The sequence below is a fragment of the Felis catus genome, chromosome B3 (genome assembly GCF_018350175.1).
Source record: "Felis catus isolate Fca126 chromosome B3, F.catus_Fca126_mat1.0, whole genome shotgun sequence".
NCBI lineage: Eukaryota > Metazoa > Chordata > Mammalia > Carnivora > Felidae > Felis > Felis catus.
Window position 1 is genome coordinate 36,107,588 of NC_058373.1, and position 24,032 is coordinate 36,131,619.

General features: G+C 48.2%; 1 protein-coding gene across 11 annotated transcripts in view; it reads right to left on the reverse strand.

Moving 5' to 3' along the window:
• Positions 1–24,032, reverse strand: part of PAQR5 (progestin and adipoQ receptor family member 5) — a 74,462-nt gene that overhangs the window by 31,708 nt on the left and 18,722 nt on the right. For 5 of the 11 annotated variants that reach the window (XM_045059104.1, XM_045059102.1, XM_023255120.2 and 2 more), the window contains exons 2-3: positions 12,178–12,269; positions 8,750–8,894 (exon numbers count right to left, since the gene is read on the reverse strand). The exons of 2 other annotated variants lie outside the window; for them this stretch is intronic. In XM_045059104.1, the coding sequence (XP_044915039.1) occupies positions 8,750–8,894; positions 12,178–12,233 (201 nt within the window). In that variant the 5' untranslated portion in view covers positions 12,234–12,269. Of the gene's footprint in view, positions 1–3,169; positions 3,326–8,749; positions 8,895–12,177; positions 12,270–14,886; positions 15,072–24,032 lie in introns of those variants that run through there. 4 more of the 11 variants (XM_045059110.1, XM_045059105.1, XM_045059103.1 and 1 more) reach the window with 3 other exon arrangements.

Below are 24,032 nucleotides of genomic sequence, written 5' to 3' on the forward strand. Positions count from 1 at the left end.
CTCTCTCTGTCCCAAAAATAAATAAAACGTTGAAAAAAATAATAATAAAACCCATGACCCTGAGATCACGACCTGAGCTGAGATCAAGAGTCTGACATTTAACTGACTGAGCCACCCAGGCACCCCAAGAACATTTTTTGATAATTCCAGTTACTATACTTGAGCAGAACTGAGCAGAAACTCACCAGAATCTTCTCCCACATGAAATTAATTAAAAAGAAAGAAAAAACACAAAGACTCAGTGACTCAAGAACAATGGTGTAATTTGGAATCATTGTTAATAGAGCACTAATTATATGATAATGTGGATTATGGCAAGATAACCCATAATTTTGCCGAAATAAAGGCAAAAAATAAATCTGATGGACTAAACGTACTAATTTATAAATTGCATATGGTTTTTAAACATTTTTTAATGTTTATTTATTTTTGAGAGAGAGAGAGACAGAGCGTGAGGTCGGGAGGGGCAGAGAGGGAGAGGGAGACACAGAATCCGCAGCAGGCTCCAGGCTCTGAGCCGTCAGCACAGAGCCTGACGAGGGGTTCGAACTTAGGAACCGCGAAATCATGACCTGAGCCGAAGTCAGACGCTTAACTGACTTGTATAACCAAATTGTACATGTTTTTATTTTATTACTCATCCAAACATCACTAATGCATCAATGTAACATCCAGATATGTACAATAATTAAGTTTAGTTGTCTTTGATATTTTGCTTTCGCTGTATAAAAATTAGAGCTTTACATATACTCTTTTGGGATTATGACGGGATATTTGTCAAGAGAGAACAGAACCATTCTGCCTAACTGTTTGCCAGCTCCATATGTAACTTTTACATTCAGACATACGGTCTGTGGTCGCTATGGTTCTCCTGATTCAGACCCAGCGCACGTTAGGAGCAGACCCTGTTTGATTGGATCATCATGAGGAGACTGTAAGATACAGACTGCCAACCCCGTTTCACAGAGGAGGAAACTGAAGTTCAACGAGAGGAGTTTCCAAGGCCATAATTCATAGCAGAACCAAGAGGCAACCGCTAGTTTGTTCGCTCGCAAAGCCCATCACACTTCGCTGCATCCACCCTAGTGAAACTAGCGATTGCTATAGTCGGTGGAAATGCTAAGTGTTATCAAAGTTTTCAGAAGCAAGAGGCCACTGGGCCCAGAGTAACGGAGGAAGCACCTGGAAGAATGGTTGGAGACCCTCTGGTTTGGGACGAATGATGGTCAGTTAGATGTCACGGAAGAGCCTTCTGACTAGAGCAATTAAAGTGCTGGATGAAGTCTGCATCGAAAGCCGGATAAGCGTATCAGCAAAATGTCATAAAAGAAAGAGCATCATAAAGCCCCCAGGAGCCCCGTGCGGTAAGCTGCCTTCAGCATCAGAGTTTCTGCTGCCAGACCCTGCAAATAAGAGATGAACCCTAAGGCCCATCAAAGGCAGAATTGCCAGGAAGGCTAGGACTCTAAAGGCAAGGGAATGTGAAATAAACCCCACCAGGCAGAAAAAAATAATAAGGAAGCTGTCTCCCTGAAACAATCTCTCCCCAGAATTTAGAGCCACCAGCTAGATTGCATGCATACAGGCTTCTGATCCAAATCCACAGTTACATCTATGGTCCAAGAAATCTCAGGTGGAGAAATTAAAGTGGTTACAAATAAATAGAGGTGGAAGGTTTGCGGCTCCCTCCCGTAAGTAACAAAAGCAAATGCAAATCCTCTCTGGGGAATTTCTGCTTCAATGCAAGCATGCACAAGCAAACAACACTAGAGACACTGAAGTAAAAAGTCATTGAAGGGATAAATAGCAGACTAGATCTAGCCGAAGAGAAAATTAGTCAACTGAAAACAGATTCCAAGAAAGCAGTCCAGAGAGATTGAGAGGGGTAGAAACTATGAAAAACTGGGGCGCCTGAGTGGCTCAGTTAGTTAAGTGTCCAACTTCAGCTCAGGTCATGATCGAGCTGTCCCAAGTTCAAGCCCCGCATCAGGCTCTGACAGCTGACAGCTCAGAGCCCGGAACCTGCTTCAGATTCTGTGTCTCCTTCTCTCCCTGCCCCTCCCCCACCCTCTTCCTCCCTCTCTCTCTCTCTTTCTCTCTCTCTCTCTCAAAAAGTGAATAAACATTAAATTTTTTTTAAAACCAAATAAGAGACACGGTATGTTTCTCCAAAGGAGAAAAATACGACGGTTTTGTTGTGATCTATGAAGACAAACTGAGAAGCTTCTAGAATGTTTTTGATGTTGCCGGTCCTGAGACCCAAGAAGTTAGGTATGGCAGAGACAGCTGGCCAAATATTCCGTGTGTTTTCTGACCTTTCTCAGCCTTTTTGGCAGTTAGGTCGGGGCCATGTGACTATCTCTGGTTAATGTTACATCTACCCAGAGTGCCTTCTGGTGGTAGGTACTATGATGCACTTAGGAGGGAACCCTTCCCTCCTTCAGAGCTGAGCCACTTGTCCCTCTATGGGAACTGCTATTGGCCAAAGGCCACCCCAGTGACCACGTTATACTCCCTGCCCAGAGGCAGCACGCATCCACTGATGATGATACGAAATCCTAGCCTCCTTTTCTCATTTGGGACAAGTCTGAAGGACCAACCCCATTCCAGAACATTCTGTGTGATCAACTGAGGCCTGGCCCTTCCTGCCTAGCCCAACGTTTCATATTACCATAGCTACAGTAGCCATTAAACGAATCAATATAGAGCATATTTCTAGGTATTAACTGTGAAACAAGTGGAGGAGAAAATCAAATGTTAAAAGGAAGGAAGAAATAAGGATGTAAAACTCAATGCAAAGAAAGCAAGAAAGGAAATAGAGACAATAACTAGAAACCACATAAGATGATCAAAATGAATGGAAATACATCAATAATCCTTATAAATATAAACAGACTAAACTATCCAGTGAAATGACAAATATTATCAAACTTGGTAAAATCCAACTACGTGCCATTTACACAAGATACAGTTAAAATATAAGGGCAGAGAGGGATTAAAAGTCAAAGGAAGGAAAGAAATAAATCAGACAAACAACAAAAACAACAAAGCTGGGTCGTTATTTGACTATGAGAGATTCTAAGACAGAAAACAGAACTAGACAGAGAATCACTACAAAATAATAAGAAATTTACTTCACTAGGAAGATATTATATAAATTTGGATGTACCTAAAAAACATAGGCTCAAAATCTATAAAGCAAACATTGACTGGGGATGCGTAGGTGGTCAGCTAGTTAAGCGTCCAACTCTTGATTTCGGCTGAGGTCTTCATCTCAGGGTCATGAGTTCGAGTCCCGCCTTGGGCTCCACACTGGGTGTGAACCCTACTTAAAAAAAAAAAAAAATGACTTGTCCACAGGAGTAATTCACAAATCTGCCACCACGGTGGAAGATTTTAACATATCTCAACTGTGACTAGATCAAGCAGAACAAAATTAGTAATAATATAAAAATATTGGATATTACAGGACATATATGCAATACTGCCCCCAACAACTGAAGATTATGCATTATTTTCAAGTACATTTAGAAGATTTATGAAAATTGATCATGTGCCAGGCCATCATGCTATTCTGAACAAATTTCAAAAATGGGAATGATACAGAGGACATTCTCAGGCCACAATCAATTAAATTAAATCGATAACAAAAACTCCCAACTTTGGGGAATTAAAAAAAAAATACACATAGACTTCTAAGCAATTACACATTACATAAGAAATCAAAACAGAAATTAGAAATGAATTCAAACAGGGGCACCTGAGCGGCTCAGTCGGTTGAGTGTTCGACTTCAGCTCAGGTTGTGATCTCACGGTTCGTGAGTTCGAGCCCCACATCGGGGGCTGTCAGCCTGTCAGTGCAGACAGAGCCTGCTTTGGACTTTCTGTCCCCCTTTCTCTGACCCTACCCTTGCTTGCTCTCTCTCAAAAATAAATAAACATTGGGGCGCCTGGGTGGCGCAGTCGGTTAAGCGTCCGACTTCAGCCAGGTCGCGATCTCGCGGTCGGTGAGTTCGAGCCCCGCGTCAAGCTCTGGGCTGATGGCTCGGAGCCTGGAGCCTGTTTCCGATTCTGTGTCTCCCTCTCTCTCTGCCCCTCCCCCGTTCATGCTCTGTCTCTCTCTGTCCCAAAAATAAATAAAAAACGTTGAAAAAAAAATTAAAAAATAAATAAATAAACATTAAAAAAAATCTTAAAAAAAAAAGAGGAAAGGAATTCAAACAGCCCATGTGGGCTGCAGTTAAAGCAATACTTAAAGGAAATAATACGTACTCAGTTGTTTACGTTAGAAGGCAGAGTGATTCACTTAAAAAGTTAGAGCAGGCACAACAAAAGGAACCCAAAACGGAAAGAAAATCGTAAAAAATAATGGACATTAGAGATATAAAATACATAACAGAGCGGCTCCGCTGAGCCACCGATCCACCTTTTTTTCAGGTAGAATTTAATATTCTCAATTATTGAAAACCAGAAAGAAAAGAGACAAACTGACCAGATTCATTCAGAGGAGAAAAAAAAGAAACAAAACCACAACTGTGTCAAAAAACACAGAAAAGGCATTTCATGAGATCCAATATCCTTTCATGATAAGAAGACACTCAACAAAATAGGGAGAAAACTTCTTCCACCCAGCAAAGGCCACCTATGAGAAACTCACAGCTAACGTACCTCGTGGTAGGAAATGAAATACTTTCCCCTTACAATCGGGAGCAAGATAAAGACGTTTGCTCTCATCACTTCTAGGCAATGTCAATCATAGTGGAGGTTCTAGCTAGGTCAACTGGACAAGGAAAAGAAAAAAAAAGGCATCTAAATAGGAAAGGAAGATGCAAAACTATATTTGCAGATGATATAATCTTACATACAGGAAATCCGAAAGGATCCACTAAAAGACTGTTAGAACTAATACATGAGTGCAGCGAGGCTGAAGGATCTATCGATATACCAAACTCAGTTTTATTTTTATATACTAGCAATGAACAATCTGAAAGAGAATTTAAGGGAATAATTCCATGTGCAACAATATCAAAAACAGTAAAATGCTTTGGAATAAAGCTAACAAATTCTGGTTTTGTTTTTATGATTTTTTTAATGTTTATTTATTTTTGAGAGAGAGGGAGGGAGCGTGTGCAAGCGGGGGGGGGGGGAGGGATAGAAAGAGGGGGAGGCAAAATCCCAAGCAGCCTCAGTGCTGCCAGCACAGGGCTCAACGTGGGGCTCGAACCCATGAACCGTGAGATCATGACCTGAGCCGGAACCAAGAGTTGGACGTGTAACTGACTGAGCCACCCAGGTGCCTCTAATAAATACTTTTAATGGTGTGAGACCTGTACACTGAAAACTACAAAATATCACCGAAAGAAATTAAAAACCTAAATATAATGCAAAGACATCCCATGTTCATGGATTGAAAGACTTACTATTGTTAAGATGGTAATGCTCCCCAAATTAATGCATGGATTCAATGCAATCCCTAAAATAAATCCCAGCTGCCTGTTCGTTTGTTTTGCACAAATGAGATGTTCCACTTCTGGGTGTATACCCCCAAAAATTGAAAGCAAGATCTCAAAGGGATGTTTCCACACCTCGGTTCATAGCAGCATTTCTCACAACTGCTACAACACAGAAGTCATCCGGTATCCACTGATGGAAGAATGAATAAGCAAAATGTGGTGTGTTGATACAATGGAATATGATCCGGCCTTAAAAATGAAGGAAATTCACAGGGGCGCCTGGGTGGCTCAGTCGGTTGAGCGTCCGACTTCGGCTCAGGTCATGATCTCACGGTCCGTGAGTTCGAGCCCCGCGTCGGGCTCTGTGCCGACAGCTGAGAGCCTGGAGCCTGTTTCAGATTCTGTGTCTCCCTCTCTCTCTCTGCCCCTGCCCCGTTCATGCTCTGTCTCTCTGTCTCAAAAATAAATAAACGTTAAAAAAGTAATTTAAAAAAAAAAAAAAAGACCTGAGCTGAGATTAAGAGCTGGACACTTAACTGACTGAGCCACCCAGGTGCCCCAAAAGCATTCCTTTTAATTAAAGTCAAGAACAATATATAAGGATCCCTGCAATCATTAACAACTCCCTAAAGTACCCAGACCTGTTTTTAGGCACAAAGGAGGCTAGAAATTCTGAGTCACCCACCCAAATCCCACCTTCTGAGGAAAGGGACAAGCTGTCCTTTCCTGTGAGCGATCTCTCGGCCAGGAATGTGCCGGAATTATAACCCTGACGATGCCGGGAGGTGGTGCTCTGGCCCCCTCTGATGGGTGAGGCTCAGAGAGGGTAGGGAAGTCGCCCAGGCCACACAGCTCATTGATATACAAAAGGAGAGGCTATCCGGGGCCTCCGTATGAAACAGGTGATGGCAGCAACATTACTGACTGTTCACCATGTGCTGGGCTCCTCTAATCCTCCCCGTGACCCCAGGAAGCAGATACTCTCATCACCCTGCTTTACAGGTGCAGAAACTGAGGGAAAGGAAACATCTTGTCCAAGGTCACTCCGCAGACTGAGCATCAGAACCCACGGAGCCCCCCGAAAGTAAGCTCGGTGTTTGTACCAGATCTGTGTTAAATATTCATGCACGTCATGCATTTTTCTCAATCTGGTTGCATCTGTCTTAATAAGCAAAAACTGCTTGTTCCCTACTCCCAGCAAATCCTCAAATAAACTGACCTTCTAGGGGAACCTGGGTGGCTCAGTCGGTTAAGCATCTGACTCTTGATTTTGGCTCAGGTCACGATCTCATGGTCCGTGAGTTCGAGCCCCGCGTCGGGCTCTGTGCTGACAGCTCGGAGCCTGGAGCCTGCTTCGGATTCTGTGTCTCCCTCTCTCTCTGCCCCTCCCCTGCTCATGCTCTGTCTCTCTCTGTCTCAAAAATAAACAAAAACATTGAAAAAAAAAAAAAAGGATACTGTCACCTCCACTGTCTATGAAGAACTGGACAGAGAAGGTACGTTCATCTTCAGCCCTCGGGGGGTTTCTGGTCCCCATACTTCCGAATCCCACATCACTCCCCAAAGCGCCCACTGAGACTTTCACTTCTCCTTCATGTCTTTCCTGGGCACATACTCTGAACCCAACCTTGACCAAAACGCCCAGGGGGACATCTCAGCAGAACCCATAATCCCTCCTCCCAGAGTCCCCACACCTGCCCGGTGGTTTCCCGTATCCAGGCCTCTGCCCACACCAGTCCCTCCACCTGGCATGCTTTCCCCGCCTCCCACATCCTACCTACCCTCAAGCTCATCTTAAAGATCTCCCTCCTCATGCGGCCTTCCCTGAGCCTTTCCTCTCCCACGACGGAAGGGACCAACCCTCCTCCGGGTCTTTTGGGACACACCCCGGCCCACTTTGCAACAGAAGCACTCCTGCATATTTTGAAGTCCTCAGGGGCGGGATTCGTACCCGATTGTTCTGAGTCCCCGCACAGAGCAACACCTTGCACGCAGCAGGCAGGCAATAAACATTTCAAGAGTGAATGACTCAAAGAATCACCCCGTGCTCCCACTAACCACAGCCACGAGTGCTCTGGGGGCAGAACTGAGTGGTGAATCACAGAGGAGGAGACACAGCCTTGGGAGCACAGAGGGGGCGCCCTGATCGGCAGCGTCCTGCGAGGCCAGCCTCATTTTTCATTTGTCCGTCCTCTGCCCCGTGTCCGATCGTGCCACCCCTGTGCCACCTTGCTGCAGTCACCTAGTTTCACGGGCTTTCGGGACAAAGTCTGGCGGGGGGGTCTGCTCCTAACCTTCCACGCCTGGTGCTGAGCCACGGCAAGCTGGTGCGCCCCTCCTGCCCTGGAAAGAAAACATCATCTGGTCGCGCCCTGAGCTCAGTGTCAACTTGCCTTCCTTTTTGACCGAAGATGAACAAGTGTTATCTCAGGGTGGGACGTTTCATCTGGAGGATGTCACAGACAGAAGGGACACCTCCTTTCCACTCAGCTTGCCGTGGCTCACAAGCGGTGGCCTCGCCTAAGGCCTATTACAAATGCAGGTTATCGTATCGACGTGTGCCAGGCTTTTCGGGGTGGCCCCGTGTGAGTTCTCGGCCCCGGGAGCCCACGACAGGAGGGGGTAAGGCCCTCTTGACAACCCTCCTCATCCCCCCCCCCCCCGCCCCACCAGGCCTGGCCTGAGCCTCCCACAAGTGATAAGGACAACGGCAAGGCCACACACGAGGTGACTCCGCCCCTGGCCTGCTCTCAAGCACCCAAGGGAGGGTCCCAAAGACACCTTCTACCCGGTCAGGTGCCACCGGCTTCTTCTCTTCAGCTAGAAAGTGTAATCTCAATAATGACTTCCCGATACAATACAGATGTCACAGGGAGGGGTTACAACCCAGACAGTTTCAGGACCACTTCTGTTTCCAGGTGCCACGGAGGTGGGGAAACAGGAAGCTCTACTTCCCCGAGGGAGTCGGGGAGGGCCTTCTCGAAGAGAACGGGCCGGGGGCAGTCGGTTGAACCCCCGACTCTCGATTTCAGCTCAGGTCCTGATCTCAACGGTTCACGAGATCGAGCCCCACATCAGGCTCTGCACTCGGGATTCTCCGCCTCCCTCTCTCTCCGCCCCGCCCCTGCTTGCTCTCACCCTCAGGATAAATAGATCAACCTAAACAAAAATGTTTTAATGAAAATAAAAAGAGAATAGGCCTACACAGAACAGGCTGGCTGAAGACAGAATAGTCACTCCGGTGCAGACACCATGCCTGGCCTCCGCCTGGAACTCACCGGAACCAGAGCACATACCTGGGGCACCTGGTCGATGCGAAACAGCCGGGGGAGCTTCAGGCTCAGCATCTTGAGGCTGTGACAACTGCTCTCTGTCACCTGCTCAAAGTTCTGACATGGCCCGGGGTGCCTCTGGCCAGCAGCCGGTGCCCAGGATGCTCCCCTGAAAGAGGCCAGCGTGAAGAAATCCGGTCAGCCCCCGCCTAACTCCAGCTGGATCAAGACCGTCAGGCTTTGACCCACGGAACAAAAACTTGCCTGTCATGGCAAAATCATCAGGCTTCCTTAAAACCAGCCGCAAAAATATCAGACCGCTGAGTCATTTATTCCAAGAGCGCTGGAGGGAGGTCATTAAATCATAATATGGGCAATCATAACATTGTAGAGCTGGAAGGGCCGTGGAGGCCACCCGGTCCCCTTGTGTTGCACATCAGGGTCAGAGGGGTGGGGTGACTTTCCCAAGGCTGCACAGCGAGGGGAGAGCTGGAAAGGCTGACTCTCCACTGCGTCGGGTGCTGCCCTTGGACGGACAGCGTGATCCCAAGTCTGGGTCCCCCCCAGTGGGCAGAGGAAGGCAGGAGTCGGGCCCCGGGTCACCCAAAGAGAAGCAGCTCTTCCAGAAGGCTCCCGGGAGCGTGGCTGCCCCATGACACATAAAAGAACCAGACAGGCTAATCGGAGGCACTTGTGGGAGACAGAGCAAGTCCCAGTAACAAGGCCGTTTAAATGCAAGATGAAGGCTGCTTAACAGCTGCGAGTAAGAGGAATCCAGGCCCAAGAAACAGCAGCATCCAAGCTGGGCTCGGCCAAGAAAGGGCGGCGCTAGGAGTTTAGTTAACGCCTCTCCTGCCCCCATTATCGCCGGGTGGAAATCTGCCACCTCCTTAAAGCTCCCCCAGAGGAATTCTGTCCTTCCCCCTGAAGGTCCAGAGACCTTTCCTGCACCTCCCTCGTGTGGCACCAACCTCGTCCGCCTGCAAGCAAAGCCACCTGCCCAGGTGTCTGGGGAGGACCCTCCCGGGATGGTTGGCAACTCAGCAGGTACTGCCAGGTCGTCCTGGGCCTTCAGCAAATGTTTCTTTCACACCATTCGTCCCAGCAGTGCCGCTCGCGCTCGGGACGGAAGTGTATTTTGGTTTCTGTAGCTTATACTTTTGCTCCCTACTGTGTAGTCCTTTACGTTCTATGTGTTCTTATCTCGGACTATGGTGCAACATGCAATGTATGTTTCATCGTCATAAAGTTGCTTCTTTTTCAAAAACACTGATGTAAGGGGTGATGTGGGTGGCTCAGTCTGTTAAGCACCCACCTTCAGTTCAGGTCATGATCTCACAGTTCGTGAGTTCAAGCCCCGCGTCGGGCTCTGTGCTGACAGCTCAGAGCCTGGAGCCTGCTTTGGTTTCTGTGTCTCCCTCTCTTTGTCCCTCCCCCACTCGTGCTCTGTCTCTCAAGAATAAACATTAGGGGCACCTGGGTGGCTCAGTCGGTTGAGCGTATGACTTCGGCTCAGGTCATGATCTCGCAGTCTGTGGGTTCGAGCCCCGCGTCGGGCTCTGTGCTGACAGCTCAGAGCCTGGAGCCTGCTTCGGATTCTGTGTCTCCCTGTCTCTGCCCCTCCCCCACTCATGCTCTGTCTCTCTCTCTCTCTCTCTCTACCAAAAATAAATATTAAACAAAAATTAAAAAAAAGAATAAACATTAAAAAATTTTTTAAAAAAGAAAGGAATGCCATTCTGCTCTGTGTTTCAATATGAGTGAAACTTGAAAACATCACACCAAAGTAAATAAGCCACTCACAAAAAGACAGAGTGAGCCAACTCACACGGACAAAATGTAGATTAGAGGCCGTGTGGGGGGAGGAATGGGGTATTGTTTAATGGGTACTGAGTTTCCGTTTGGGATGATAGAAAGTTCTGGAAACGGGTAGTGGTGATGGTTGCACAACATTCTGAATGTAATGTCGCTGAAATATGCACTTAAAAATGGACAGAGCGGTCAGTTTCATGTTGTGCATAGTTTACCACAGTAAAAACTTACGTAATGTTTCCACATTACCGAATAATAAAGAAAATGCTTTTTTGAGAAAATAATTTAAAAAAATTTTTTTCAACGTTTTTTTAAATTTATTTTTGGGACAGAGAGAGACAGAGCATGAACGGGGGAGGGGCAGAGAGAGAGGGAGACACAGAATCGGAAACAGGCTCCAGGCTCGGAGCCATCAGCCCAGAGCCCGACACGGGGCTCGAACTCCCGGACCGCGAGATCGTGACCTGGCTGAAGTCGGACGCTTAACCGACTGCGCCACCCAGGCGCCCCGAGAAAATAATTTTTTAAAGCACATGTACACATGTACATTTCACCCAGGTTTAAAAAATAAAAGTTAATGCTTTTTAAGTGTATTTATTTTATTTTTTTATGTTTATTTCGAGAGAGAGAGAGAGAGAGATAGCACGAGTGGGGGAGGGGCAGAGAGAGAGAGGGGGACACAGAATCCGAAGCGGGCTCCAGGCTCTGAGCTGTCAGCACAGAGCCCGACGCGGGGCTCGAACTCACAGACCGCGAGACCATGACCGGAGCTGAAGTCGGACGCTCAACTGACTAAGCCACCAGTCGCCCCAGTTTATTTGTTTTGAGAAAGAGAGAGAGTGCAGGTGGGGGCGAGGGGCAATCCCAAGCTGTCAGCGCAGAGACTGACCCGGGACTCAATCCCACAAACGGTGAGATCATGACCTGAGCGGAAATCAAGAGTCAGGACGTGTAACTGACGGAGCCACCCAGTCTCCTCTCCCCCCAGATTAGTACTTTGCAAACAACATCGATGTGAGCAGGCCACGGTTCTCTCGGTTTTGCAGGCCTAAATCATCAAGACGCCCACACTCCCGGAAGCACCATGAATTCACCCAGTGGCAGGACACGAACGGAAGGTCCGGTACTGGGCGGACCCCAAGCACACCAGGAAAGCCTCCACAGACCTGCCCATCTCGGTCCTCCGGTTCTCCCTAGAGTAGCCTCAATGTCACGGGCAAGAAAAGGAAAAGAAACGGTCCCTTCCCGCCCAGCACACACCATCCGGGTAGGATGGCCAGACTAAACTTCCCACATCGGCAGTAATCGCAGTACCGGAATCACCAATTTCTTCCTTCAGTCACCGCATACTGCACGTAAGTAAGGGGAAGGCTAAATGCCTAGGTGCTTATTCTCCGTTGGCTGCTACAGCCTGAAGGAAAAGCTGAGACTTTAGGGAACATAAAAATCGTATAGGTTTGTGACATGCAGAATAGAGAAGGGTAGGCATCCTCCGTGCGTTCTCTTCTTTTACTACACAGGGGAACAAAAAGATTAGTAAGAGAGTCACTGTCCCCAAGAAATGTATAAAGAGAGAGATGAGACGGATAAGCACCCAACTGGCTGGCAAAAGTCGCCCTGAGAAGGAGGGAAACTCTTACCCACTCTGCACCAAGCCCGTGCTGGTCCCCTGCCCCATCTCATTTATCCTCACCATGGCCGTCTCAGGAGGCGAGGCAGAGTGGATAAGGGCCTGGGTGGAAAGGAAATAAGGAAAATAAGCTAGTCACCAAAGGCCACTGGCGTTCAAAGGCTCATTCGCCATTTCCTGTGCAACCCTGGGCAAGGAACTTAACTCCTGTGCCTCGGTTTCCCTATCTGTAAAATGGAAGTAACAGTAGCACTTTCTTCATGGGGGTGTCATTGTAATTAAAAAAGAGAACTAAGGCACCTGGGTGGCTTAGTCCATTAAGCATCTGACTCTTTTTAAAAAAAATTTTTTTAATGTTTATTTATTTTTGAGACAGAGGGAGACAGAGCACGAGTGGGGGAGGGTCAGAGAGAGAGGGAGACAGAATCTGAAGCAGGCTCCAGGCTCCGGGCTGTCAGCACAGAGCCCGACGCGGGGCTCGAACTCACGGACCGCGAGATCGTGACCTGAGCTGAAGTCGGACGCTTAACCGACTGAGCCACCCAGGCGCCCCTCATTTTGTATTTTATAGGCAGGAAAATGGAAGGGTAGAATAGCTATGGGGCTTTCCCAAGATCACACAGCTGGTAGCTGGTAGAACTTGGATTTGAATCAAGGTTATTCGAAGCCCTAGGACTTAATTTCCCTTTGCTTCTGAGAGACGATGGAAAATAGAGTGTTTATGATGATGTTGATGACCTAGAGGCTGGACGATGGCCATTCCTGTCTGTTGATCAGGTGGAGACAATCTCTCAGGTAAGACTTGACCTTGCTCTTTCAAAAGCGGGAGATTTCTCATGTCATGTTTTTCTGGCAAGGAAATAAGAACTCTTCCGGTAAAACATTGCCATGTTGCACCTGAAACGTAGACTTTTATGTTTGCCGAAATGGCGAAACATCCCTGGATGGTCACGGGAAGTCCTAAAGCATGGCTGATGCTTCAAATGTTGTGGCCGTTGTTAATTACTGCAGATGCAATTGACCAGAAAATGAACTCACTGGTCTCTGGAGCCACTTTCCATCATAAGCCAAGCTCCCAATTTCACCAACACCATAAAAACCAGAACGTAGGGGCGCTTGGGTGGCTCAGGTCTTGATCTCACAGGCTCAGGTCTTGATCTCACAGTTCCTGGATGGAGCCTCGGGTCCGTGCTCAGCATGGAGCCTGATAACGATTCTCTGTCTCCCTCTGCCCCTCTCCCCCATTCACACTCGCTCTAAAAAACTTTTTTAAATTAAAAAAATGAATATATTGGGAGGGACTCTAATACGCCTGACCACATTAATAAATTAATGTTAGAGACCGATTGTGTACTAGTTCATTGATATCCCCAGAAGTTACACACGTTTTGGACCCTCTTAGAGGGAAAACAGTCCATTGACTTATATTCAGCCATCTTACACGTAGACATATTTGGGAGGTTACAGGTTTGCTGGCTGAGTCCTCAAGGCCTGTGTAGGATGCACAGTATGTAGCATAAAGTTTCCAGGGTGGAAGGACCTTCAGGAATATGGGCGGAGCACTAGCCTGATAGAGATGAGGCAGTCAGGTTCAAATTTCACCTCGCATTAATTTTGTTTGCTCTGGACCTGAGCGGACTAGCCTGAAATCTGATGGTGATCTCGTTACGATTTGCCTTTTTAAAACAAACAGAACAAACAAAAAACAACCAGGGGCACCTGGGTGGCTCAGTCGGTTAAACGTCCGACTTCATTCAGCTCAGGTCATGATCTCACAGTCTGTGAGTTCGAGCCCCGCGTCGGGCTCTGTGCTGACAGCTCGGAGCCTGGAGCCCGCTTCGGATTCTGTGTCTCCCTCTTTCTCTGCCCCTCCCCCGCTCACACTCTGTGTGTCTCTCTCTCTCTCAAAAATAAAATAAAAACATAAAAATATTTTTAAAAAACAACCATTTTTTTAGGGCTGTTTCAGGAAAAGTCGGCAGATCTTTGAGAGTGTGTTATAGCCCGTCCCCCCCTTTTTTAGTTGTTTTAAAACCTTTTAGCTGTGGAACCCTCACGTAAATGAAATGTCACATAGAACACCAATATACTGTCGACGCATCGGCAAAACTTGACATTGTGCCTCGATTTCGGAAGGATCCGAAGCCTTTTGGTTTTCTTTAATCTTGGTTTTAGGTCTCTGAAGAAAGAGACAACGAACCAAGCTGCTGTTTGAAATACTGGAAATTATATATATATATATTTTATTTTTTTTATTATTATTTTTTTAATTTTATTTTTGGGACAGAGAGAGACAGAGCATGAATGAGGGAGGGTCAGAGAGAGAGGGAGACACAGAATCGGAAACAGGCTCCAGGCTCCGAGCCATCAGCCCAGAGCCTGACGCGGGGCTCGAACTCACGGACCGCGAGATCGTGACCTGGCTGAAGTCGGACGCTTAACCGACTGTGCCACCCAGGCGCCCCTTATTTTTTTTTTAAATGTTGATTTAGTTTGATAGAGACCGAGAGAGAGAGAGAGTGGGGAGGGAGGGTCAGAGAGAGAGGGAGAGAATCCCAAGCAGGCTCCACACCATCAGTGCAGAGCCCCCCTTGGGGCTCGTCTCTGGAACCTCGAGATCATGACCTGAGCCGAAGTCAAGAGTCAGACGCTCCACCGACTGAGCCGCCCAGGCGCCCCCCCCAACGTAATAATTTTAAAATATTGCTTTTCCACTCACATTTCACGGAAGTACGCACATTCAAAGTCTTCATATGCATCTTCAACGACAGTATCCTCGTAACTACAGCCACGTTTTGGAATGACTAACACAGCTGACGTGCAAAACCTTCTCATTTCCCTCTGGGTGACTGGAAGTCTGTGCTCTGAGAAGCTGGGTTTCATGCCGCTGCTACAAAATGTATCCTAAATCGGAAGTATTCATTTGCTGGTATTATGCTGCCTGTGATTTGCTTTCAAAGGCTTCGCACAGACAGTGTGATATGGAAATGTTAGTTTTAACCCACACCCCTGGGGTGGCGATTAATTAGCATCTTGAAACACTCACACTTCAGAGGCCACACCTTTGGTGCAACTGGGGCTTTTTCCGATCCACCTAAGAGGGTTTGCGACTTAGCGTTAAGGCGTGCTGTTTAATTGGAGAAACGAATGGAATAGAGACCTGGGAGGTGATGAGAGGCACTGCCCAGGTGCCCCCCCTCTTGCACGAGCAAAGACAGCGACAGGTGAGCCCAGTAGGGAGGATTTGGGGGCCAAAAACCGGCAAGAAGTCCGGCTGACGCAGGCCCCAGACGCATTTGCACGAACTTGGCTCACACGTTCAGAAAAGGTGCGCAGAAGGGTTCCTAAAAGGGTAGATTGCTGGGACTTCATCTGCCTGCAGAAACAGGCCATCCTACTGCTTTGCACCCGCTGAAAAATATGCGGATGGCGGCAGAACTCAGCCACAGACTCTGGGGGGGGGGAATCCCCTGGCTCTCAGGTACTTCTAAATACTGATGGAGCCCAAGACCGTATCTCAACACACTCAGACGCTCTCCGCTGGCAGTCACACGACTGTTTTGGGTACTAGTGAGACGGGGAAAAAAATGCTGCCAATCACAATCAGGGGACGACGTCACTGATTGGACAGAAAGAGCTTGTAAAGAAAACAAGGGGCGCCTGGGTGGCTCAATCTGTTGAGCAACGGATTTCAGATCAGGCCATGATCTCAGGATTCATGAGCTCAAGCCCCGTATGGGGCTCTCTTCGGGCAGTGTGGAGCCCACTCTCCCCCACTCTCTCTCTTGCAAAAGTAAACATTTACAACAATACGTAGGAATTGATGAAATACAGAAATTATACACGAGCAATTGGATTGGCTAAGTTTGCAGTGGCTACTCACTCCATCTTCCTACCCTGCTCTTTAAAAGGATCATTAAAGTCTCCTTTATAACAAGGGGCACCTGGGTGGCTCGGTCGGTTAAGCGTCAGACTCTCGGTTTCATGAGTTCGAGCCCCACGTCAGGCTCTGCAGTGATAGTGCGGAGCCTACTGGGGATTCTCTCTCTCTGCCCCTACCCTGCTCATCTCCGTCTCCCTCAAAAATAAGTAAATAGACTTTAAAAAAAAATTAAAGTCTCCTTTATAAAAAAAACCAGTTCTTACAAGTGGGAGACCATGTACCTGGGAATAAATCTCAATCTGTATGACATTGTTTTTCTTCTGCCTCTCTTTCTCTGTCTCTTTGATTGTGTGTGTCAGGTGCCTTCTGGAAGGATCCCAAACAAGCATGGATGGGGAGAGTTTCAGGTTACAGTGTCTTTCCCAAACAGCCTATACAGCCAGGCCATTGTTCAAAACTAAGGGAATGCAGTGGCCCCGAATATGAAAAACTCTGGATGGACCCAACTGTTATGCCACTTCCTCTTTTCTGAAAAAAAAATTATGCTGGAAAACAAAAAACTCATAGTTGGGCATATGTAGCAAAAACAAAGAAGGCTGTTTGGTGGGGAATTTTTCCCATGCTTGCTTTAGAAAACTAGAAACATGAGATCAGGAAGCTCCTGAGAGGTCTCTAATCCAAGTTACCCCTGGATGCATGAATTTCATCAATGGGATTTTGGACAAGAGGTCCCACACTTGACCCAAAGAAGCAAGGTTAACAGAAGGAGTTCAGGTTTCATGAGAAGCCAGTGGGGGAACCTGGAGACAGGACAGGCATTTTTACCTTTAAAAATGCATGTGAAAATTAGCTTTTATCGTGTGCCTCAAAGGCTACTGTCAACAGAGTGAAAAACAGAATGGGAGAAAATATATAAACCACATATCTGATGAGATTAATATCCAGAATACATAAAGAACTCCTACAAGTCAGTAACAACAAAAATAACCCAAATCAAAAATGGGCAAAGGACTTGAATAGACATTTCTCAAAAAAAAAAAAAAAATACACACACACACACACACACACACACATACATGGCCAATAAGCACACGAAAAGTTCGGCATCACTAGTCCTTAGGGAAATGTAAATCAAAACTACAGTACGATACCATTTCATACCACTAGCATGACCATGATCAAAAACAACGAGTGTTGACAAGGATGTAGAGAAACAACAGGAACCTGGGCACATTGCTGACGGGGAATGTAAGACGGGGCAACCACTATGGAAAACAATATGGCGGCTCCACAGAAAATTAACCAGAGAATTACTAGATGATCCAGAAATCCCACCGTTGGGCATATACCCAAAGGAGTTAAAAGCAGGGACCAAACAGATAGCTGTACCCCCCCGCCCCGTTCCGAACAGCAGGATTCACAATACCCGAAAGGTGGAAGGAACCCAAGCGTCCGTCAGCAAATGAATGAACCCAGTGTGGGACATGCGTGCAACAGGATTATTACTCCGCCTTAAAAAGGAATAAAATTCTGGCACATGCCACCACGTGGAGGAACCCTGCAAACACTATGCTAAGTGAATAAGCTAGATTAAAAAAGGGCAAATACCATACGATTCCACTTAGACACGGTACCTAGAATAGGCAAATTTATAGAGGCAGAAGATAAAATCGAGGTTGCCAGGAGCTGCAGAGAGAAGTAAATGGGAAGTTGTTGTTTAATGGGTACAGAGTTTCTGTTTGGGATGTTGAGAACGTTCTGGAAATGGATAGTGATGATGCGTGCACAACATCGTGAATATAAATAATGTTACTGAACTTTACGCTTAAAAATGGTTAAAATGGTAAATTTTATGTCATGCATATTTTACCTCAATGATAAAAGTATCTATAAGAAAACATGTGTGGGGGCTCCTGGGTGGCTCAGTTGGTTGGGTGTCCGCCGTCAGCTCAGGTCGTGATCTCACAGTTCATGGGTTCGAGCCCCGCGTCGGGCTCAGTGCTGACAGCTCAGAGCCTGGAGCCTGCTTCGGATTCTGTGTCTCCCTCTGTCTCTGCCCCTCCCCTGTTCACGCTCTGCCTCTCTCTCAAAAATAAATAAAACATTAAAAAAACACCCCTTTTTTAAATAGATAAAAGAAAACGTGAGAATCACTTCACTATGTTTGTATTAATATAACATTTTATTTTCCCCAAATCTTCCAGAAAAATATAAATCACAAATATACACACTTTGGCTTAGCCCATTCAGGCTGCTCTAACAAAATCCCACAGAGTGGAGGGTTTATAAAGCACAAACATTTATCGCCCACAGTTCTGGAGGCCGGAAGTCCAAGCTCAGGGTGCCAGCATTTCGGGGTCATGGTGAAGGCCCTCTTTTGGGTGCAGAGTTCTTGCTGTGTCCTCACATGGGGGGAGGGGCAAGGAAGCCATCTCAGGCCGCTTTCATAAGGCCACTAAGCGCATTCGTGATGGCTCCAAGCCTCCTGCCCTTCCCTCCGGAGACTTCCGCTCGCTCCTACTAAGGATTCGAGCATCCAGACAGTTTGCCCTCAACTCTCCTCCTTGCTGAGACACCTCCTCTCCCCTCCCTGCAGCCACTGAAACTTGAGATTTGCCCAGGTCTCTGTCACTCGCCGTGTGCTTGCTCTCCCCGTTATCAACTGCACGCAAAGCCTGTTCCCTGGAAGCCCCGGACCCAGCACACATCCAAGCACGGAGCCAATTCCGAAGCACTCAAGGCCTGTCCTTGAGGATGCAGACTCCTAGGCTTTCAGACTTCTCTGAGGGCCTCAAGGACTTCATCGTCTGATAGGAGAGAAGTGTGACAGCACACTGTCCCTGTCCAGGGGTAGGCAGCTCCAGAGCTCAGAGAGGTAAGAGTTGCCTGCAGGGTGGGGAGGAGAAAATGAACAGGAGGCGTGTCGTGGGAGGAAAGTGTGGAAAGCAGAGGGTCTGGGCTTCCAAAGTGTTTCAAAAACAAGAAGCAGGGAAAACAAAACAAAACAAAACAAAACTGCCATGATCCTGCCATGGTGGATACATCAACATTATATCCTCGCGGAAGCACACAGAAATACCAGAGTGAACCCTGATGTAACTACGGGCATTAGTTAATGACGTATCACTGTTGGGTCATCAGTTGTAACAAATGTACCACACCAACGCAAGCTACTCATAATAGGGGAAAGGGGTAGGGCGGAAGGGGGCATCGGGAACGTTTTCTACATCCTACATAAGTTTTCCAAAAACCTAACACTGCTGTAAAAAAGAATCGGGTCTATCGAGAAAAACAAACATAGGCCAACATTTAAAAAATCAAGTGATGTCATGTGGAAACCTGGACTCCAGTTTCTCTTGGCAAATCTGAAGGTCAAGTTCACCCATGGCTACAACTGGCTGTTCCTTTCCTCTGGGTAAATGGAGGTAAGCACTGTCAGGCTCACAGCAGCCGGCTCACCCCTGCCAGGCCTGGCCGGAGATGTGCAGTTTGGGTTCTGGGGATCAAGGTCAGGTGGCTGATCACAGCGAGCCCGGGTCTCAAAGCGGCATCTCCTAAGGGCTGGGAAATAGTGACACCCATGAAGGAGGGGGAGAAAGACCAGGACAGATTTCAGTCAAGTTGAGTCTGACTTGCACAGATTTGCGGTTTAAAAATGTTTAAGTTTTTTTTAATGTTTATTTGTTTTTGAGAGGGAGAGAGGGAGAGCAGGGGAGGGGCAGAGAGAGAGGGAGGGAGACACAGAATCCGAGGCAGGCTCCAGGCTCTGAGCTGTCAGCACAGAGTATGACATGGGCCTCAAACTCACCAACCGCCAAGACCATGACCTGAGCTGAAGTCAGATGCCTAACCGGCTGAGCCACCCAGGCGCCCCTGTAGTTTTAAAAGTACGTGACCATGTCCTGGAGGAGAAATCAAGGCTACAGATAGATTTAGGAGGCAGAGAGAAGTGACCTTCAAAGGTCCCCTCGAGGGAGAAGAGCAGACAGAAGACCCAAGGGATGAGAAAAAGTCAGGCACTGATAAAGCAAAGCTGACACAGTTGGGAGGGCAGGAGCCGTGATCCAGAAGATTCTCCCAGTACCTCGGCTTCTCTGGCAGGGCAAGGCAAGAACTGTGAAAGAAAGGGGCGAGCCGGTCTGGAGGAGGGCAAAGGCTGGGGGCCAGTGCTGCGGGGCAATGTGGGGGAACCAGCCAGGTGAGAGGCGGGGCAGCCCGGACCAGCTGCTGGTAGCGTGTTCATCCAAGACGCCGGGTTAAAATCATCCCTGTGTTCTCCCTGGGGACAGCTGCCCAGGGCAGGGGGCAGAAATGGAGAGTGGACAGGAAGACGCTCGGTCCTTGACTCATTCATTCAGCACCCATTACTGAACACCCACTATGTGTCCGAGGCTACCGTAGGAAACGGGGGGGGGAACCCTCCCATCCCTTAGCTCACATTCTCAGTGCAGGAGATCAGCACTGACAAGTGATACAAACACAGCAGACGCTTCTGGGGAGCACGGAGGAGGGGCGCCACACCAGGGAGTCAGGAAAGACTTCCTGAAGGCACGAGGTCTGAGCCAAGTCTCGAAGAATCAACAGGAGTGCCGCCGCCACGGAGGACAGAGACCGCTCTACACTGCGGGTGCAGGGGCGCCTGGGTGGCTCGGTCCCACTTCGGTTTGGGAGTTCCAGCCCCGCTCAGACCTGTGCAGACCGCTCAGAGCCTGGAGCCTGCTTCGGATTCTTTGTCTCCCTCTCTCTCTGCCCCTCCCCCTCTTGCACTCTGTCTCTCTCTCGCTCTCTCTCTCTCAAAAAAAAAATAAAATAAATAAAATAAATATTAAAATAATCAAGCAAATACACTGAGGGTGCAGCAGGGGCCCAGGCGGAGTGCACATGCGGGGAGCTGTCCACAGTTCAGCATGGAGGTGGTGGGGGGTACCAGGTGGGAAGTGCCCAGGACGGAGCCCGCAGAAGAGCCCAGAGGAAGGCTCAGCGCGCGCCCTCTGAATGCCGTGGGAATGAACGCACCAGGTGGTGGGGAGTCGGGACTGGGGGTCTCATGGATGGTGGCCGGGGAGAGGCTGGTATGGTCCTGAGCGGTGGAGGCAGGACAATTCCAAATCCTGGCTCCATCGTTTACCGTGTGCCCCTTGGCGGTCACCTAACCTCTGCCACTTGAATTTTCTTATCAGCTAAATGAGGATAATACAAGTATCAATGGCTCTTGCGGGGATGAAAAACCATGGTATCTCCCAGATAACAGGCACTCAATAAAAAGTGGCTCATCACCACAGCGCCCTAGACCATCTCGGCTCTGCACTAACACTCATGCCCCCTCTGCCCTGGGGGTATAATTTTGCTTGAAAAATAGACTGTTTCCTTTTCAGCTCTGACCCACCTCCCCGGCTGGAGGTGTAGCTCATGGGCACTCCACGAGCGGGGGAGGGGTTGCCATGGCGACCTCCCAGCGTGGCTTTAGGACCCGGTGAATGAACCGAACCTTTCCTTTTATTCCAGCGATCCTGGCTCTTCCAGCTAGTTACTGCTAGGCCATTACTGCACATCTGAAGAAGCTGAATGATATTCTTTTTAGCACACTGTGAAAAACTGGAAACAATCCAAATTGCTGGCAACACAGAGCTGGCTGGGTAAGTTATGGTACACCCATGCAGAACGGCACTGTGCGGCGATTAAAAATGTTACAGATCTGTGTGGTTACTGACAGGAAACGGTGTCGTGAGATGCTGTTAAACGTAAAAAAAAAACACAAAAAAACCCGGGTTATGGGGCAGCATAAATCTTGTAACACCATCCACATAAAACCGTGTTACCGTTAACTGCTTGTATTTACGGACAGAAAAGTGTTTGCGAGGATGTTCCCCAAAGTGTGTTCAGGGCGGTTCCCTCTAGACGGTAGTGGTGAGCCCTAGGTATCTGCTTTACTCTCTTCCTCCTCCTTTTCTAGAACACTAGCGTTTGCCCACAATGAGCATGTGTATTATTACGTGGGTTTTTTTTTCACTAAAGCAACAACGCTATTAAAAGGAAATAGGTGAATGAGTTAGTCCTCCAGCCCTTGGCGAGTCTTGAGAAATCAGCCATGTGAGCCAATCCATGGGTTGCAAAGACCAGCCTTTCCCCACACACACCCGCCAAGAAGCTCGTATCTGAGCCTTCCTCCTTGTGCCCTGTCCTGCCTGCTGACCCAGGGGCAACCCTGGTCCTGAAGTGCCCCATTCAGGGTACCTGGGGCACCTAAAGCCTAAAGCCTTCCCATTTTGGAAGAGCCACCATATTTCCCCCAGGCGAAGCTAAAGGGGGCTCCCTCTGTCATGACCACGGTGAGGGTGGAAGTGGGCAGGAGTGCCCTGCACTGGGAGCACCGGGAGGAGGTCATCAGTCAACGGACACAGAGTGAGTACCTTCTGTGTGCCAGGCCCCGTGCCCGCCCTGGAGATCCATGGAGTTCAAGACAGACACAGGCCTGCCCCCACCACCGCATGCAGGACTCCTGGTCTAGCGGATGGAGGGCTCCAGGAAGGGCCTGGAAATCCAAATAACTCTTCGTGGTTCCTCCAAGGCTCTGCTCTCCTGACTCATGGCCCAAACTTGATGCTCCTACAGACCAAGGCATGGGGTCTCCTCTGAAAGGGCCCAGAAGATTCCGCTCCTTAGCATAACCTCAAGGCCTCCACAGCCAGCCCCCCCACAGCCCCAGCCTCAGCTACCGCCCGCCTCGCCACACGCCCCCCACCCCATCACACCCATCTCTCTTCTCTGTCCTTGAACGCTCCATGCTTTTGCACTTCCTGTTTACTAGGAGTGGGGCACCTCCTCTTCCACTTTCTCTTCTTGATGGAATTCTACCCATTCTTCAAGACTAAACTCAAGGATCACTTGCAAAAGTCTCTATCATCCCACGCGCAAGCTTCACAGTGAAATGCCAGGACCCTGGCCCCCCTCAGTCAAGACTGCCTGGTTCGAGTCTGCCTGGTTCACGGCTATGTCCACGGTGCCCTGCCCGGGACTGGGCACGGTATTACTACTGATTGAATGCATCAGTTTGGTTGCTGAACCACCAAATGATTTCTGCTGCCCACTGCCCTCTGAACCCCAAAGGCAGGGTCTGACCCATCCGTGTAGAACCTTCTGCCTGGTGGTTGCCATGCTCTGTTCATAAATCCTGTACGCCAGTGCCAAAAGGGTGTTATTTTTGCTTGCTCCCCGATTTTTTTATTTCAGGATTTTTAACATCTGAAATCTCAAGCCAATTGTAAAAAAAAAAAAATGTATGAGACAACTGGGGGACTCTGAATGCCGGGTATTTTATGATGGTGAGAAACGATCAATTCCTAGGGTGCGATAATAGAACCACGGCTGGGTGTCTTACAGGGCCCTTCTCCTTCCGAGAGGTATAGTGAAGGGATTACAGGTGAAATGAGATAATGTCTTAGACCGGCTTCGACAGACTCCAGCTGGGCGCAGGGGGTGGTGGGTAAGGGTAGAGGTGAAGGAAGATTGGCCGTGAGCTGGTCACTGTTGAGGCCAGTCGTGGGAGTCCATCATACTTACGTCTCGATTTGTGTACGTGTTTTAAAAAGGAGACAAGCGAGGCGCCTGGGTGGCTCAGTCGGTTAAGCGTCCGACTTCGGCTCAGGTCACGATCTCGCGGTTCGTGAGTTCGAGCCCCGCGTCGGGCCCTGGGCTGATGGCTTGGAGCCTGGAGCCTGTTTCCGATTCTGTGTCTCCCTCTCTCTCTGCCCCTCCCCTGTTCATGCTCTGTCTCTCTCTGTCCCCAAAATAAATAAATGTTAAAAAAAAAAATTAAAAAAAAATAAATAAATAAAAAGGCGACAAGCACAATGTAAAAAAAAAAAAAAAAAAAAAAAGGACAAAAGACCCTGAGATGTGACAGAGGTCTCAAGTCCTACTCAGGCATTGCCTGGCGGGAGACAATGTGAAACTCTGTAGCAAGAATAATTACTACTCTATTT